Raw genomic sequence first — 17,854 nt, forward strand, 5'->3', positions numbered from 1 at the left:
ATGCTTGTGGAATCTCTTCCATTTAAAACACAAAAATATTTGCAAATCAGGGGTTTCATCAACTTAGTCCAGCCAGCCGCCTCCCTGACCTGAGCTATGGCCGGCAGCTGTCATTTGTCTTGTGACCCCAACCCTCAAACCCCGGCCCAGGCTTTGCTGCTCTGTGGCTAGACTGCAGGAATAGGACCCAAGTGACGCCTTCCCACAGTCTACCTGGTCCCTGGGCAGGATAACAAAGCTGGGAGGCCAACGCACCTTGCTCTCGGCTCGGAGGATGTGGTGCGAGCTCATTCCTCTGTACATCGGTGCCCTCTAACGGACACGGTGACAGCCCCAATGTCAAGGTCACTCCGAAGTGAGCTACCAACACAACACAGATAAGGTCTCAGCATCCAAGTCTAAACGTCAGATGTGGAGGAAACCTGACAGATTGTGTAGCTTAACTCCCTGTTTGTAATTACAGAATAGATCATGATGACAGCAAGTATGATTCTGTTCACTTCTTAATCATCATATCGTGGTTGAAAACCTGCTGTTGCAGCACGCATTGACCTATGTGCACCCTAAGCCATCAATCCACACGGTGAGCTGGGGTAGGGGAGGCACATCATATCCCCATTTCACAGATGAAGACACAGGACCAAGGACCCTCAACTACCAGGTGGAGCCAATCTGGGGACTCAGACCCAGGAAGTCTGGACCGAGGGTCCAATCCCTTAACCTCTGGTCTATATGCCTCTTGAGTTGGCTCAGGTGTAAGACAGGTGGCACAATGAGGTCTGGAAAGAAAGAACTGTTTTTGTTGGCGAATGGCGGTGGGGAGGCTCCTGGACAAATGACCTCTGATGAAATTATAGTGTTATAATGGACAACAAACAGTGCCAACCCTCAGTCAAAGGTCATGGGAACTGGCCACTGGCACTATCCCCCAACTCACATGACAGAGTTCTGGCCATTTTGTACAACATGTGATTTTTCTGTGACGAGCCCCCACTACCTAATATTCGCAGTTTCACGGTTTACTATTTTTTTTATTATTACTATTAGAGACAGAGAGAGTGAGCGTGCAAGTGTGAGGGGAGGAGGGGCACAGAGGGAGGGAGAGAGAATCCCAAGTGGGTTCCATGCTTAGTGCGGAGCCCGATGCGGGACTTGATCCCACGACCCTGAGATCATGACCTGAGTCAAAATCAAGATTCAGACGCTCAACTGACGGAGCCATCCAGATGTCCCATGGATTGCTATTTCTAATAATGACTGCTTTTTTTTTTTTAACAATTTGTGAATAAATACTACACCCTCACCAGAGGAAACTGATTCTCATAAACCTATGTCTCAACAACAGGCAACATGAAGACCAATGTGAAGACATTTTTCCTTTAAAATGCATAAGTGTTTATTTCAAATACTGACTGGAGTAGCCTTCTAACATGACCACACATCACGTCACTGCCACCAGTATCATTTATTGAGAGATTATTCCATGCTAAGCTTGGGTAATACATGTAGGTCCATAATCCCTTATACATACATACACACACACACACACACACACACACACACACACACACACAAAGTTTAAAGAGCTCTGAAATTCTAAATTTTTTTTCCAAACATTGGTCCCAAAAATTCATTTGGCATTAAGACCTCAGTCCCTGCAGTGAGTCCTTGTACATTTGGCTGCAGAAATCTCCATGCTTTTACTTCAGATTACAGGGGGGCAGCCCAGACCCCATCAGAGTGTCCTGTATCACACAGTGTATGCACTCTGTCCTCTTCCTCAAGTTTCAAAAATTCTTAACCCCAAACACATCTATCCCCAAGGGCTACAAATGTAGAGACTGGATTTTTATTATTGGCCCTCTTCAACAAGAAATGGGGGCTCAGAGAAGCGAAGTGACTTGCCCAAGAAAGAAGACCTAGAAAACAGATTCAGACACAGTTCTTTACAGCCTTTAACTGAGGCTCTGACCCGTCATTACGTTATGTTACATCACGGTTTGTAGACACTGCATGAACACTGAAAAGTATTTCTAAAATCAGAGTTCCAACTCTAGCCTGGCTGTGAAAACTAGAGAAGACCTCAGACGTAAAACAACCAGGAACACATGAAGCCAGTCTAGTTTTACTGGGAACCTGGGATCCAAAGAGTAGTCCCAGGTATCTGGGAAAGTATCCAGATACCTGTCAATTCCCAGCTACCACTGGGAAGAGACATAATCGGTGAAGAAATGTTTTCTGTCATAATAATGAGAACTCCTTCTAAGTCACACTTATTCAGTTTACAAAACACAAATACACGAAGCAAGTGAAAAACCAAGGTAGTTCTAAAATACTCTCAATGTGTCCATATATATATATATATATATATATATCGATATAGATATATAGATACAGATGATCAGATTTTTCAAGTGGCAAAATATTAATTTCCTCCCTGCCCATCCTACATTCCCTATAAAACCAAAATTATCCCAGTTCCATTTAGTTCTTTCCTTCTTCAACCACCGTTGGTTTTCATTTAAACCACGGAGGATGCCAATCTAGAAACAGACATACTGTGTTTCTAGGGCTGGGTGTTTGTTTTTGTCTTTTTTCTAGTGTTATTTTAAAATAAGTGCTCCTAAAACAATCATTTAGATCAGACCTTTCTTGGTGGTCAAATCCACGGTATTTTAATGATTATAACAAAGACTGGCCGATTAAGCAACGTCATTGCAAATCTGCTAAACGTAGGCAGGAGACAGAAAAGGAGGCGTTCCCTTAGAGGATGTTTTTAAGAAAGCCTGGTGTTTAGCATCACTGTGAGGACCTCCAATATAATATTATTAACGAAACTTACCCACAAAGTGAAATCACAAATGAAGGAACACTCTGAGTTTATATTACTGAATTTCCCATCCTCATCCTCTTAGTCTGCCAGGTACTGTTTTTCCTGAAGCTCAGAGCACCTTGTACCTGGAACCAGTATCTTAGTCATGTTCTTCCCTTTCCAGCAGAGGCCAGGCCAGCTGACCACCTGCTCGGGCAGGAACAGGATTAGAACAGACAAGCCGGGCAGCCATGAGGAGCTGGGCTCAAGACTGCTAGAAGCAGTAGGTGCAGACGGGCTCTCTCCCCTGCCCTCTCCCTCCCCATTTATCCACTCCCAAGGGGACTAACCGAACTCCTCACAGTGGTGGGCAACCGCAGCTTCTAGAAAGCCCTTCCCCAGCCTGAAAAGCCCCCCTTAGATAGTCCTCCTTAAGTAACATGTCAATGTAATTTTACTCTTTGATTCGCTCAGAAGTGAACCATCCTCCTCAGGTCAAGAGCAGTGAAGCAGTTAAAAAACTGCTGGGCTCCCTGGAGCTTTGGTCAAGTCACTGGACTTTTTTAAGGCTCAGTTTTATTACCTGGAAAATAAGGAGCTTGGCCTGACAGGATCACAAGGGCTTCTGGCTCTAAATTCTACGATGTGTGTGGCACAACTCCCACAGTGACACGAGAGAACCAAGTCAACACGCATCTCTGGGCTTTTGAGGACTGCGGGAAGAGGGGGAACTTTTTAGGTCCAGTATTCACAGCTACCTGACAATAATCATGGTTCTCCCATTTCTTTATTTCTCTCCACTGGAGCCAAGAACTGTTTCTTCATTCACTGCATTTCAAAATTAGAATTAAGTTTGCTCTAAAAAGCTATACAATTGTTCTTAATATGGGAAGATCTTCTTCAAAAAATATGATTTCTAGAGGCGTCTGGGTGGGGTGGCTCGGTCAATTAAGGGTCTGACTCTAGGCTTTGGCTCAGGTCATGATCTCACAGTTTGAGAGTTCAAGCCCCACACTGAGTTCTATGCTGACAGCATGGAGCCTGCTTGGGATTCATTCATTCATTTATTCATTCATTCTCTCTCTCTCTCAAAATAAACTTTTAATATATATATATATATATATATATATATATATATATATATATATATATATGGTTTCTATAACATTCCAAAATATACTATAAGCCTAATGCTCACTTGGAAAAATAAGCCATTTAAATAAACAAAAAACCTCAGCAAGCTACGCAAATATACAGCAAATATTACAGCAAATACAGAACCAAAATGCCCTGTGTTGCAAGAGCTACTTTTGCTTAACCAATCTAAGAGCGTATGGTATGTCAGGAACATGTGCTCCATGTACACTTCCTTGGCTACAAGGGAACATGGGTGAAATCAATGGAGAAGGGCCCACAAAGGGTGTGGTGGGGATGAAAGAGCTAAGTGTGAGACCTGAAACCATAAAAATCCTAGAAGACAACATAGGCAGTAATGTCTGTAACACTGGCCACGGCAACATTCTTCTAGCTATATCTCCTGAGGCAAGGGAAATAAAAGCAAAAATAAACTATTGGGACTACACCAAAATAAAAAGCTTGTGCTCAGTGAAGGAAACAATCAGCAGCACTAAAAGGCAACCTATGGAATGAGAAGATATTTGCAAATGACATACCCAATAAAGGGTCAGTATCCAAAATATATAGAGAACTTAGACAATTCAACACCCAAAAACCAAATAATCCAACTAGAAATGGGCAAAAGATATGAACAGACATACAGATGGCTGACAGACACATGAAAAGATACTCAACGTCACGCATCATCAGGAAAATGCAAATCAAAACTACAATGAGATATGACCTCACACAGGTCAGAATGACTAAAATAAAAAACACAAAAAACAGTAAGTGTTGGCAAAGATGTGGAGAAAAAGGAACTCTCTTGCACTACTGGTGGGAATGCAAACTGGTGCAGCTACTGTGGAAAACAGTATGGAGGTTCCTCAAAAAGTTAAAAATGGGACTACCCTACGATCCAGTAATTGCAGTACTGGGTTATTTAACAATACAAAAACACTAATTCAAAGGGATATATACACACCTATGTTTATTGCAGCATTATTTATAATAGCCAAACTATGGAAGCAGCCAAGTGTCCACTGATAAACAAAGAAGAGGTGGCATATACAATGGAATATTATCCAACCATAAGAAAGAATGAAATCTTGCCATTTGCCACAAGATGGATACAGCTACAGAGTAAAATGGTAAGCAAAGAAAGTCAGAGAAAGACAAGTATCATATGATTTCACTCATACATGGAATTAAAGAAACAAAACAAATGAGCAGAGGGAAAAGGCGGGGGGGGGGGGGTGGGGGGGGAGGGTGGGAGGGAGAGAGAAACCAAGAAACAGACTCTTAACTATAGAGAACAAACTGATGGTTACCTGACCGCAGGGGTTGGGGGGGATGGGTGAAACAGGTGAAGGGGATTAAGGAGTGCACGTAGCACGATGAGCGCTAGGTAATGTATAGAATTGTTGAATGACTATATTGTATACCTGAAACTAACATGACACTGTTAACTATACTGGAATTAAAATTTTAAAAAAAAATTTTAAAAAAAGGAGTGGACAGAATTTTAAACTTTTTTTTTTTAATTTTTTTTTTCAACGTTTATTTATTTTTGGGACAGAGAGAGACAGAGCATGAACGGGGGAGGGGCAGAGAGAGAGGGAGACACAGAATCGGAAACAGGCTCCAGGCTCTGAGCCATCAGCCCAGAGCCCGACGCGGGGCTCAAACTCCCGGACCGCGAGATTGTGACCTGGCTGAAGTCGGACGCTTAACCGACTGCGCCACCCAGGCGCCCCCAGAATTTTAAACTTTTATATCATCTACCAACCCATCTATCTTCTAAAAATATATAAATCACCAATTCTCATGGTTATTACCCTACTTTTAATTACATAAGTACATGAAATCTCTTAAAGGAAACAAGCTGAGGAAGGAAAGGAAGGAGGAAGGAAGGTGGTAGGTAGGTTATTATTCATATATAAATAGTCTCGCTTTGGATATTCCCATCAAAGTCCAACCAAACCATCAGTCAGTCAACACCGGCTAATCCTTTTATCTTGCCCATTCTTTGGAAATGAATATAAAATAGTCCAAAGTTATCCCCCCCACCCAAATCTTCCTATGTCCAGATCTTAATCTCTGACACTAAAGTAATTATGTATAGCTTAATAACTTATGCCTAGTTATTGAACTATAAAATGCACAAACATACACACATTTGCATGCATGCAACAGACCCTGTCCAGCTAATCCCTGGGCACTTTCCCCTCTGGGACCCTGGCAATGTGGCTGGCACTGGATAAAAGGAAGTCTCAAGGCGCCTAGGGTTTCCTGGTTCTGCCTGCTCCTGAGTGCACGAGTCCTCAAGGGCTTGATGACCTCTGCTCCCTCCTCACTTCCGATTTGCCCCAGGCCCCTGGGCTCCTGGAGTCCTGTATTATATCTGCTTTGGGGAAAGAGATCCACCCATTCCCCACCTTTTAACTCCCACCATTGAGCTTTCAAGCTCCTTCCAAGCTTGCTTACTAAGATTCCTCTCAAGGTCAAGTCTCCCCAGGGTTCACCATGACAAAAGGTAATGAAAGCTGGCTTTAAACCCACCAGGAAGATCAGCATCAGGCTCTATCTGTCCCCAGCTGGCTCCCGATCCCTAACCAAACACTAACCCTCCAGTACTCCCTAATTCCAATGGAGAAACTCTCAGAAAAGATGGCAATCCCCTAACCGTGCTTATCAGGAGCCACGATCAAAACTGGGAGCGTGGGAACATAAACAGAGGAGAATATTAAATAGCTGGGGCTATACAATGATTCTGGTGAATGGGACGAGAAAAACCGAAACTCCTGACTTAAATTAATGAGCAAAGGACAATGAGGTTCAGAAACCTTCACTTAAAAGCTAGGTCCACCGTAGGTGATGCCAACCAAGAACTCCTAAGTCAAGCTTCACAATAAGATGGCTTCTACTGGCAGAAGGATAGCAGCCAAAGACCCAAGGCAAACCAGTAAAATAGCTTCTCTGCAGACCTGAAACCTCTTTCTTTGTCTTTATGGCATGTCCTGATTTCCCCACCTTGCTGCATTCAAGATCCCCATTTTGCATTCAAGTGGCCAAAATCTTTACTAGAGACCTCACCACATTAGCAGAATTCCCATGTACTTCCTCAGCCACTCCCAAGTTCTCACTATCAAGCAAAGCTCCTGCTCCTTCAAGCAGATCTCCTGGTTAGATCACTTGGTTCCAATATAAGGCCAATCCTCACCCGTTCCAGAATAAATGAACAAACTTTTAACCCCAAAGAATCTTTAATTAGCAAAACTGGGTAATTCCTTAAGTTTCTTCATCTGCCCACTCATTCACTCATTCAACAAATACCAAACTGTATCCCAGACACTTAGGAAACACCAGTGAATAAAATGCAGATCGCTGGCCCATGGACTTTACACTTCTGCTCGCTGGGAGTTCTCCGTGACTTGCTTGGATGTCCACAGTAGGACCTACCCTGTCCCTCAACTGGAGTCTCGCTCCCTCCAACTTGCTCACCACACTGCAACCAGGCCGATCTTTCTAACACATGCAGGATCATGTCATCCACCCCCCACTGCCCACAGCATCAAGTTCAAGTGCACAGCACATGGGCCCTTCCTGCTGTGAACTCAGTGAAGCGGGGAGAGCATTAGCTCAACAGGTGGCTGTGAGCAGTAAGAGGGGAAAGACACACAGGTGTCCCTCGCGTAAGCCTCACGGCCACTCACAAGTCACTGGCATCAATTTACAGCAGTCAGCCAAAGTCCACTGTATCCCTTCATTGGCGTCCCACAGCTTACAGAAACAAGTCCCAAGCTGTCATCATGAGGTCACCTTTCCAGCACCTGCCCCTTCTCACACCTCCACACCGCTCCACTCCACCCACACCCGGCTGCTCTCTGCACAGGCCATGCCCTTCTACATCTCTCATCTCACTGCAGTTCCCGCTGCCCAACCCTCGGCCTACGGACTTTCTAACCCATCCTTCAAGGATCAGCCCAAACCCCACCTCTCCCGTGAAGACTGTCATGGTACCCAGGCAACGGTTACTCGCATCTCTATTACAGGACTCTTCACCTTCCCTCTATGCCAGACCCTTGACGTTTGAGACAGACATGGACAAAGCTCCCTGGAACCCCCACATCTGCACGAATCATTAAAGCATAGACATTCACCCTTAAAATGCAAGTGCAAGGCAGGCAGATAACATGCATGAGGGTGGCTAGCTGCATTTACTCCCCACTCCAGCTAACACTTTCGTAGGCAGGACTCACATTTACGCCTTAGCAGAATTACACCTGACGATAACCAGACACACGACACTAAATCTGAGCATGCTATGATATGATCTATCAGGCTACCAAATGGTCGGCTCTCACTGGACTACGATTCCTCAAGAAAAGGAGCTTCAACCCATCCAACAGTTACCTCTGTATCTCTGAGTGTCACATGTTAGATTAAGAGATTTTGGAAAGAAGAATGAAATGTGGATGACAAGAATCCAGAAGAGACTAGATTTGCTTCATCGTTTTCTCAGAATATTTACTAATGGCCCCATATCAACCTGCAGGGAGTTCTTCCAAGAAATAACTCAGAGGGGGTAATGTGCACACAACACACAGAAAGGGCTACTGACCACGTGGACGGGGGCAGGCAGTTTTTTAGGAGATGTCTCCACCTCAGGGGCCTCTTTGGGGAGGACAGCCTGCTTCAGGAAAGTTCTGGGCCCATTCACCTCATCCAACTTGTTGGAGTCGCTAAATGGCACCAATCCAAAAGGCAGGCGGGGTGACAGTGAGCAGGACAAGGAGGCTGAGAGCACACCACATCCTTCCACAAGCAACATCCCATTTGAACAAACACAGCAAAAACAACCTTGTTTAGAGCAAACTAAAGCGTACCCGACCCTTAAGAACACTGGTCAGCAGTAACACAACCATCCATCAACCAACCGTCCTGAGGGTCACTCTAATGGGAAACGTGAGGCGACAGAATACATGTGTTACTTGATCATCGTGAAATGTGGCCGAGTACTGATTTCATTTTTCATTTAATTTTTAGAGAGAGAGATTGAGAGAGCGTGAGCGGGGAACAGGGGCAGCGGGAAAGGGGGGGGGGGAGAGAGAGAGAGAGAGAGAGAACGAACGAACCTTAAGCAGGCTCCCCACTCAGTGATGTGGGGCCTGATGTGAGGCTGGATACCCTGGGATCATGACTGAGCCAAAATCAAGAGCCAGATGTTCGACCGACTGAGCCACCCAGGTGCCCCTTCTTTTATTTTTAGGTTAATAATGACAAAGGTTTCTCCCTGTCAGCAGCTAGCATGTGCATCTGACCTCACCCCAGCCCTCTCCTCCATTCTCTGACTGGACAAGTGGTGGGGGCCAGGCTACGGTAGCTTCACCTCCCCGCACCTCGGCGCCTGGGTACCTGAAACACCTTCCATACAGGAATTACCCAATTCCCTTGGCTTATTACAAAAACAGCTAGCCACTAACCCAAAATTACTCATGTTTTAAAGACCAAACTCCCCATGCCCACTGTCCCCCTGCCCTTCCTTGAGAACACGCTGTTGACAGTCTGGTTTCTGTTTCAAATATTTTCCAAACTCTTTCACAGAGGGTTGTTTTAGAGGATTGTTTCCATAAAAAGATAGCATCATTCCACACCTATTGTGCAGTTAGCTGCTCTTTTTATCTCTCAGCAGTATTTACAGATGCTTTTTCATCACTCAAAACAACCAGGCAAAAACCACTTGTGGTATCTAACTGGCTTATGCTTTTACGGATTTTGTTTTTCATCTTTACACATTTACCTTCTGCTGACAACGCCTTCTAAAGGACTACTATTTTTTTCCCATTTATTCTCAGCTTACCTCTCCTACTGTTTGCTCAATATAGCAACAATGTCCACGTGTTGTAACTGCTGGAATTTCAGAAACACATTTCTGGTTCTGACATCATACAACTCCTTCCAGGTAAAAGTGCTTGCTTTGCTTAATCTTATCAACTCTACTTCGTGCTCCACAAGCCAAGCCTACACAGCAATTTCCTGTTTGCATAACAAGTCCAGACCATTCCAGATCATTTTATCAAAAGAACGTTTCCCTTAAAGAGCAATTATCTATTTTCTATGGAATGCTAATAGGACCACATATGCCTTATGTGTATTGCAAAACACTTTCCCCTGCTGACATCCAACCCAATCTACTGACGCTGGAGAAAAAAAATCTAGCTTAAAGAACTGGTCTCATAATTATCATAATTACCTTTCTACATAGAAGATTTAATGTTTGCTGTTTTCAGATTCAAGGGCATCAGGTACCTGGTGCCGAATCAGATGGCTACACTCCTCAGCCTCTTCCCAAAGGGGCCTCCCAAATCCCCCACCATAAACCGTTCAGGGGCCTATTCTCAAGTGCCTGGTGCCCCACGGAGCCACCAGAGCTGGGGATGACGCGGGAGGAAGAGCCCCTGGGGCTGCTTCAGGGAAGGTATGTTGGTCCATGGATGGGTAACGAATACCTGATCCAAGGGACAGAGAGGTGAGTGGGGAAAATCCTTTAATGATTACATTTAAACTATTAACATTTCACGGTAGGTGAATGTTTTTAAACAATTAGGAGAAGCTAGTATTTATGCTTTGACCACAGCACCTCAGTTCGCACAAATAAGTCCCTGACATTGACTCCTCCCTATTCACTCCTCGCTCTAAATTCTTTCCCTGGCAATTATCCTCTTTGATTAAAATAACGCTGGCAAGAAGCATGAATAACACCAAAGTGATCGTTTCTGAGACTTGGTATATGCAATCTTCAGGGAACTCAAAACCCATAAGTGTAATCAAAGCATTGTATGTGAAAATTTTCAATTATAGAGCAATTGAAAGTATTCTGAACTCACCAGACTCACATGACATGAAGAACGATGGTCAATAAAACATGGAGAATCTACGTGTTCATGAGAACACAGCACGACTTTCCACCACCTCAGCCCACTGGCCTTCGGACGACGCTTGGGAAGAGTGAAATCTGAGCCTGTACGTGTCTGAGCAACGCTCCCGGGAGCCCAGGGAAGAGAGGGAGGTTTTGCTCCAGACCCATCGCTGTGGCATCACACCAACTCTGCTGAATGCCACAGGCTTCCTCGCGTGCCTCCGAAGTCCTCACCCCCCGTGTCCACACCTCATCCACACCCTGGCTTCCCTCGGTTTTAGGGCAAGGACACAGCGTTTATCTTGTTCATCTCTAAAGCCGTATCATATTTTATATGCTACCACAGCTTTAACTCTCAAAACCCTGGAAGCAGCACGATCCCCTTTACTCCACAACAAGGGCACAACCAGTGTGGGGACTAGACTTACTGTTATTTTTGTAACAATAACAACAAAAAAGGTGAAAACTGCTTAGAAATTAACAGTCCTAGAACTCCACTTTCCCTCAACTAGACAACTATTTATTGAGCACATACTGTGTACCTTGGAGCGCACCATCTACCAAGCGGGAAGAGAGGCACCGTTAGCTTTCTGCCTAGGTCATCAGGGAGCGGACAAATCCTCAACCGTGCCGGGATCCGGGTGTAAGCGCCACCGGCATTATTCTCACAAATAAAAGGAACTGGAAATGACCTGTTTCGAGAACGCCCGTGGGAGTCTCCAGCCGAGGCCCCGCCCCACCTCGCACGTTCTGCGGACGTCAGACGGTGGCTGGCAGAAGCCCGAGCGAGCCTTCTCAAAACCACGGCCGCTCGTGGAGAGAAAAGCGGCGGTGTGCGCGTGTGCGCACACGCGTGTGCACCCTTTTCCTTCCACTTCCCGTCTGTAGCGGCTCGGCACCCTGTCAGCATGGACATGCCCAGCAGGACGTGCACTCGCGGGGACTCCCCCAGGTGTCCCCCCACGCGGAAGAGCACGACCTGAAACTGACCTGCTGCACGTCCTGCTGGAAGACACAGAGCTGCAGCCGCTGGTGCAGCCGGACCTTGCGGTGCTGCCAGATGTTTTCGAGCTGCCGCTGGTGGTGCAGCACCTCGTGGATGACGTCGAGGACGTGGTGCACCGCCTTGGAGTAGTTGGCGGAGGCCGTCAGGGAGTCGGAGCTGCCGGGAGTCAGCGGCCGCTGGAGCTTGTCGAGGAGCGACTTCCCGTCCTGGCTCACCTGCCCACGAAACACACGGGCGATTATCCGAGGTTCGCGGCTTTCCCCAGGCCGCGAGCCCAGCCCCGTCCCGGGTGCGGGTGCGGACACCCTCGCGTACACTCACACGCAAAGGTAGACCGTCGTGTTACTCACTGGCATGTTTTGTACAGAACAAAATACAATTTAAAGTAAATCCATCAGTCCCGCAACGATGATGCTGCAGGACCAAACGTGGTAGAACACGGACTTAACGTAAAAGAATGGTCATTTCCATACAACATTCTAGGAGATGCCATTCTTGATGAATAAACATACTATTTTGCCTTAAATGGTATAAGTCAGTTGATGTAAATTGCATTACTGGGTTATCTCGAAATTAAAATTTTAAATTAGTAATTTTCTCTTGAGAGGTTATGTTAGAATTAAACAATCACAGTCGAGCAAAGTTTTAACACAGAATCTTGAAACTTCAGTTAAAAAGATTTATCCATAATCCAGCCCTTGGCAAAAAATATGTACTTAAACTTTCTGACGTAGCTGGATAGCAATTTTACTTCACAGAATAAAACTTTTATTTTTTTTTTAATTTTTTTTTTAACGTTTATTCATTTTTGAGACAGAGAGAGACAGAGCAAGAATGGGGGAAGGTCAGAGAGAGAGGGAGACACAGAATCTGAAACAGGGTCCAGGCTCTGAGCTATCAGCACAGAGCCCGACGCGGGACTCGAACTCACGGACCGCGAGATCATGACCTGAGCCGAAGTCGGACGCCCAACCGACTGAGCCACCCAGGCGCCCCCAGAATAAAACTTTTAAAATGCTGTTTTTATTTGATTCATGAGCTTAAAAGATATTTTAATTAAAATGCTATTTTTAAAAGGGATTTCAATGTTATTTCTATATTATGGCAGCTAACTACCAAATTACAATTAAGTGAAAGCATTCAGACAAACCAAGGAAATAAGCAAAGATAAAAGTGGAATGTGGAAAGAAAAGCACTATGTATTTTTCAAATTTAAGTGGTTCTTAAGACTCATGAATGACTATGTCAGATGTGGTAGAAAAAATATGAGATCAGACAGTAAGAAGGACACGAGGCACACGAAGTAACAAGGCTGTGATTCAGGGGGTTTTTCACGTAAGTCCTCATCAGCATGGTCTCTCTGCTCAGATACTTCTGAATCTGAAAGCCTCAATGGTTTCTACTAGGAGAAGCAGCAGACCAGAGCTTTGTTAACAGATACAAGCAGGGTTCAAAGGAGGAGGTAGATGGGACAGACCCACACAGGAAGCTCCTGGCCACCCAGAACAGGTGGCCAGCATGAGGCCTATGAATTTCCTTTCATCTGCTTACAAGTTGTGCTGGAATGGAAACGTGTTTGATTTCTAAGACCTGATTTTGAGACCTCGGTTGGAGGTGCTGACTATTCCTCATGAAGGCCGGTTGTCAGCCTTCATAGAGTGAAACTGATCTAACGTATCAAGATAGCAAAACTTCAGCAGAAACCAGTCAACGAGACATAACCAAAGATGACAGGTAAAAAAGAACCAACTAAACCACTTAGTATCAGGCACATGTAAAAACAAAAACTGGTAATGTAAGTCTTCTAAAAACAGGCCTTTGTCCCCAGCCCCAGGAGTCACTAAAACTTGCATGGACATTTTTGATACAATGACTTTGGAGAGGGAGGCACCATGATGGATTTCGAGGAAGGGACTCATTGTGAAGGATCCAGAGAGGCAGGATGTCACCTCTAAATGAAGACCTGTCCCACTCATTATCGGGGCTAGGCTCCATTTAACATATACTCATGAAGGTTCTTTCTTCTCCTCCTTCTTCTTTCTTCTCCTCTTCCTCCACCTCCTCTCCCTCCCCCTTCTCCTCCTTCTCCTTCTCCTTCTTTTTTGGACCACTCTAACATACACTGATTTTTCCAGGAATGCAATTACCATGTTAATCAAAACAAATCGTTAATAGGCAGTGCTTGGTTTTCTTTGGAACTTTATAAAAGCCGCTTACCATTCCAAAGTTATAGCGCGATAATGCCAATATTGTAGTTACCAGTATAACATGTGTCCAGTCTGCATTTGCTATATTCACAACAGTTTTTTATCTATGGCCAGCATAGATAACAATCTGAATATCTAATTTCTTCTTCTATTGTGCATGTACTTAGGCATTTATAGACTAAAAGACATTTTATTACAAATTACCTTTGTCTCTAATTGATATTGTAGCATATACGTGATTTATATAACACACACACATAAATCTTATTTGAAGATAGATTATTCACACATTTTATTCCAGCTGGCATCAGAAGATGTTTTGCTAATCTTTGGGGGTGCAGCTTCTCTTAGGACTGAAAATCAGTACCTCAAAAGTCACATTTCACATTCTACAGAGGCCAGCAAGAATTCCTTATACGTATTTCCTCTAAGTTTTACCCCTTATAATTAACATAAGTCAAGAAACATACAGAGCATATGATCTGGTAGGACATGTTTTAGAAAGATCTAGATCAGAGGCATGGCAGAAACTGATAGCTGCCTCCTCGAAGTCCAATGGCCCCTCCTTGACAGCCAATCCCCAATAGTCAGGAATGGCCAAACCCCAGCTATAACACTGCACTTCCCAGCCTTGCCTACAAATAGGAGTGGCTAATATACAGAAGTAAAAACCGTTGAGGGGGCTTCGAGGAAAGAAAGATATTTAGGAGGTGGAGTGTGCTCATTCTTCTTTGCCTCTTTTTCCTCCCTGCTGCCAAGAACTTGGTGGAGATGGCTGGAGCTGCAGCACCTATTACTAACCTTGAGGGAGGCTTAAGGACAGCAGCCCACCTGCTAAGAGAGGCAAAAGAAAAAGACAAAAGGATCCAGAGATCTCGTACCAACAGAGCTACTGCACCAGCCTTGGAATGCCAGCCCTGGGACTTCTACAGGGGCAGAAAGCAAACTTCTTATCTTAAGCTGTTGTTCTGGATCATACACTAGAAATACAAAATGACAAATGTATTCTCAGCCTTCACCAAGTGTCCACAGGCATTCATGTGACACCATTAATATTCCACTACTGTGAATAAATAAATCATCTGAGCAAGAATATTCCAAAGAATCAGTGTTTCCTCAGGTGTCTTTGCGATGTTTACCAGAGCTCCAGGGCAGGTATTACTGGGCTTCCTCAGGATGGAGGGGCGGTGGGAGACGGAGGAGTACATACCCAAAACGGGAACACACAAATACCTTAACAGAAGACTACTTATTACGCAAAACTCCGCCTTCTGGGAATCCCTAAGCAGGGATTAAAGTGTCCGCGTCAGGGCCACCGCTGGCACAGCCAGTGGTGGAGACAAAAGCGGCAGAAAGCTTCTAGGCAAGAAAACACCTCTTATCCCCACCAAGACCAGAGAGCGCTCCAGTCCAACACAAGCTCTACGTAGCATTCCTCCGACACACCTTCCAGAGACAATTCTATTTCATTTCAGTGGAGCGTTTATTCATTTTTCAATTTTAAAGACATTATTCAAGCACATAAAGGACTCCATCTCTATTTCAGTGACTTCTGGCAAAATGTCTGTCTTCATGAGTACGGTAGTATTACGTAGGGAAAAATACGCCAGAATTTTAGGAAGCTGCTATTCTACTGCATAGAAATAAAGGCTTGTAAATGGTACAGGATAACCAGAAGAGAAGTAACAACACACTGAAGACTATATTGCTGCCCAAAAATTCCTACATGGTTTAAGGACTGAAACAAGCAACTACATTCATGGTATGTCGTACAGTTCCAGACTTCCTACCACAGAACCAGGTGAGTCAATGTGCTATAGGTTTGGTTTAAAAAGGTTTTTCTAGCTTTCACGCAAACCCCATCCCACAAAGGGACAACACCTACAAAAAAGAAAATCAACCTTTATTATCAAAACGCAGGATTTCTCTCCTGTAGATTTTTGAACAAATCAAACTGGCTCATTTTTTTTCAGGTTCTGCTCTTTTTCTTGGAATACAGCACTCAGGGATTTGACAGGTAGCAGAAGATATAGTAATGTGCCTTAAGTGTATGAACTAATATGCTCTAATAACTAAATGAGTTAAGAAAAATGAAAAGTCTTAACTGTTTAAAATCTAGAATAATGGTCTGGTTCTTGGATATTTACTTTTAATCAAACTACACATTAGATTTCTAAGACTGGTAAGATCTGGATTTCTGTGTGCCACCCTAAAAAAGTTTCCACCAAACCTCACAGAGACCAGCCTATTCTTATCTCTGATACTTGGAGCTCTGATTTCCCATGAATCAGATTAGAGCAAAGGGTCACCAGCGGAATCTTCTTCACGTGCCCAAAGTAAGAATACTGTTCTGATCTAAGGAAAGGGAACAGTACCTACTGATTATTGCTTATGGTTGCAAAAACCACCACCACTCAAAGACCACCTATGACCTACAATATGTCAATAGGTCCAAATGTGGGATTGTAGATCTAGAAAGAAGTGCTAGGAAGTGTTGTTCCCCAGGAATAACCCAATTAAGCAAAATACACAATATATAAAGGCATGATCAGAAAGGACTACACTTAGCAGGTCACGAAGAAGGGGAGGTCCTTCTTCAAAACTTTCATGAAACAAGCTGCACCATTTGCATCAACTCAAAGCAACACGAGTTGTTTTGATTGGCTTTGCAGGGCCTGGCCTGCCGTGGCCAGCCCGGAGCACAATCTCCATGCTAAGCCTGGGAACGGCTTCACAGCCACCACTTTCCTCTCCAACTCTGGCAGAAATGGTTCTGAAATCAAAGTTCTGATGAAACAGGAAAGAGCGACCATGGGTCAGCGTGTCACGTAGCTGTGGCTGATGTCCCTCAAGCAAACAGGAACACTTTCTTTCTGAGTCAGGACGTTACACCTGTCTTAGGATAGCTACACTACCAAGAACAGAGGCCAATGGCTTTCTGAAGGTCCTGTACTGGCAGTGGCATTTTCCCAGGGGTCAGGAAGGCCACCTGATAAAGGGCAACATTCTTGCCTTCAGATTACTTGGCTCCCCTCTGATGCTGGTCCTTCTCCAGACAAAGTTCTTAGGATATTCCTCTAAAAGCAGGTTTCTAGTTCTTTCAACTTTTAGGTTTCTTACTCAAAACTAGGTCATTCTAACCATGTTTGATTCTGTGATATGTCTACATGGGACTATCAGGAAGGAAACACCAAAATAAGATGAAAACAGGAGGGGCGCCTGGGTGGCTCAGTCTGTTAAGCGTCTGACTCTTGACTTGGGCTCAGGCCACGATCTCACAGTTCGGAGGTTCCAGCCGCACTGGGCTCCGTGCTGACAGCTCGAAGCCTGCTTGGGATTCTCTCTCTCTGCCCCTCTCCAGCTCGCTCTCGTGAGCTCTCTCGCTCTCAAAATAAATAAATAAACGTTAAAAAGAAAGCTAAAAACAGGAAACCACTGGAGCAGCCCAGCTAGTGGAGTCAGATCTGTGCACAGAACACGGACGTCCCGCAGCTTCCCCTCGAGCCTGACAGTTTCCACTCCTCTGTTTCAAGCCCTTGCAAGGCTTCAAGTCTGGGGGTCAGCAGGGACTGCCGTGAGGTCTGTCACCTCTCACGCGGTGCCAAGCGCTGACTCCACCACCCTGCGTACCAACAGCGGTGCCGCGATACCCTAACGAGGCTTTGCGACAACCCCCTCGCCGAAGTTTCCACACAGCAAGATCGCCGTGCTTCCACACGCGGCACAGACGCGGGGTTTTAGTACGTTTACTATCAAGGTGACTCATCGGGCTGTTCTGTGTTTTCTCACAT

The 17,854-nt window shown here is 44.8% G+C and overlaps 1 protein-coding gene across 1 annotated transcript in view; it reads right to left on the reverse strand.

Moving 5' to 3' along the window:
- The window catches only part of TRIO (trio Rho guanine nucleotide exchange factor), a 354,997-nt gene that overhangs the window by 174,969 nt on the left and 162,174 nt on the right, over positions 1-17,854 (reverse strand). The window contains exon 9 of the mRNA XM_030332423.1: positions 11,841-12,071. Coding sequence (XP_030188283.1) covers positions 11,841-12,071 — 231 coding nt within the window. The remainder of the gene's footprint in view (positions 1-11,840; positions 12,072-17,854) is intronic.

Source organism: Lynx canadensis, chromosome A1 (assembly GCF_007474595.2).
Source record: "Lynx canadensis isolate LIC74 chromosome A1, mLynCan4.pri.v2, whole genome shotgun sequence".
NCBI lineage: Eukaryota > Metazoa > Chordata > Mammalia > Carnivora > Felidae > Lynx > Lynx canadensis.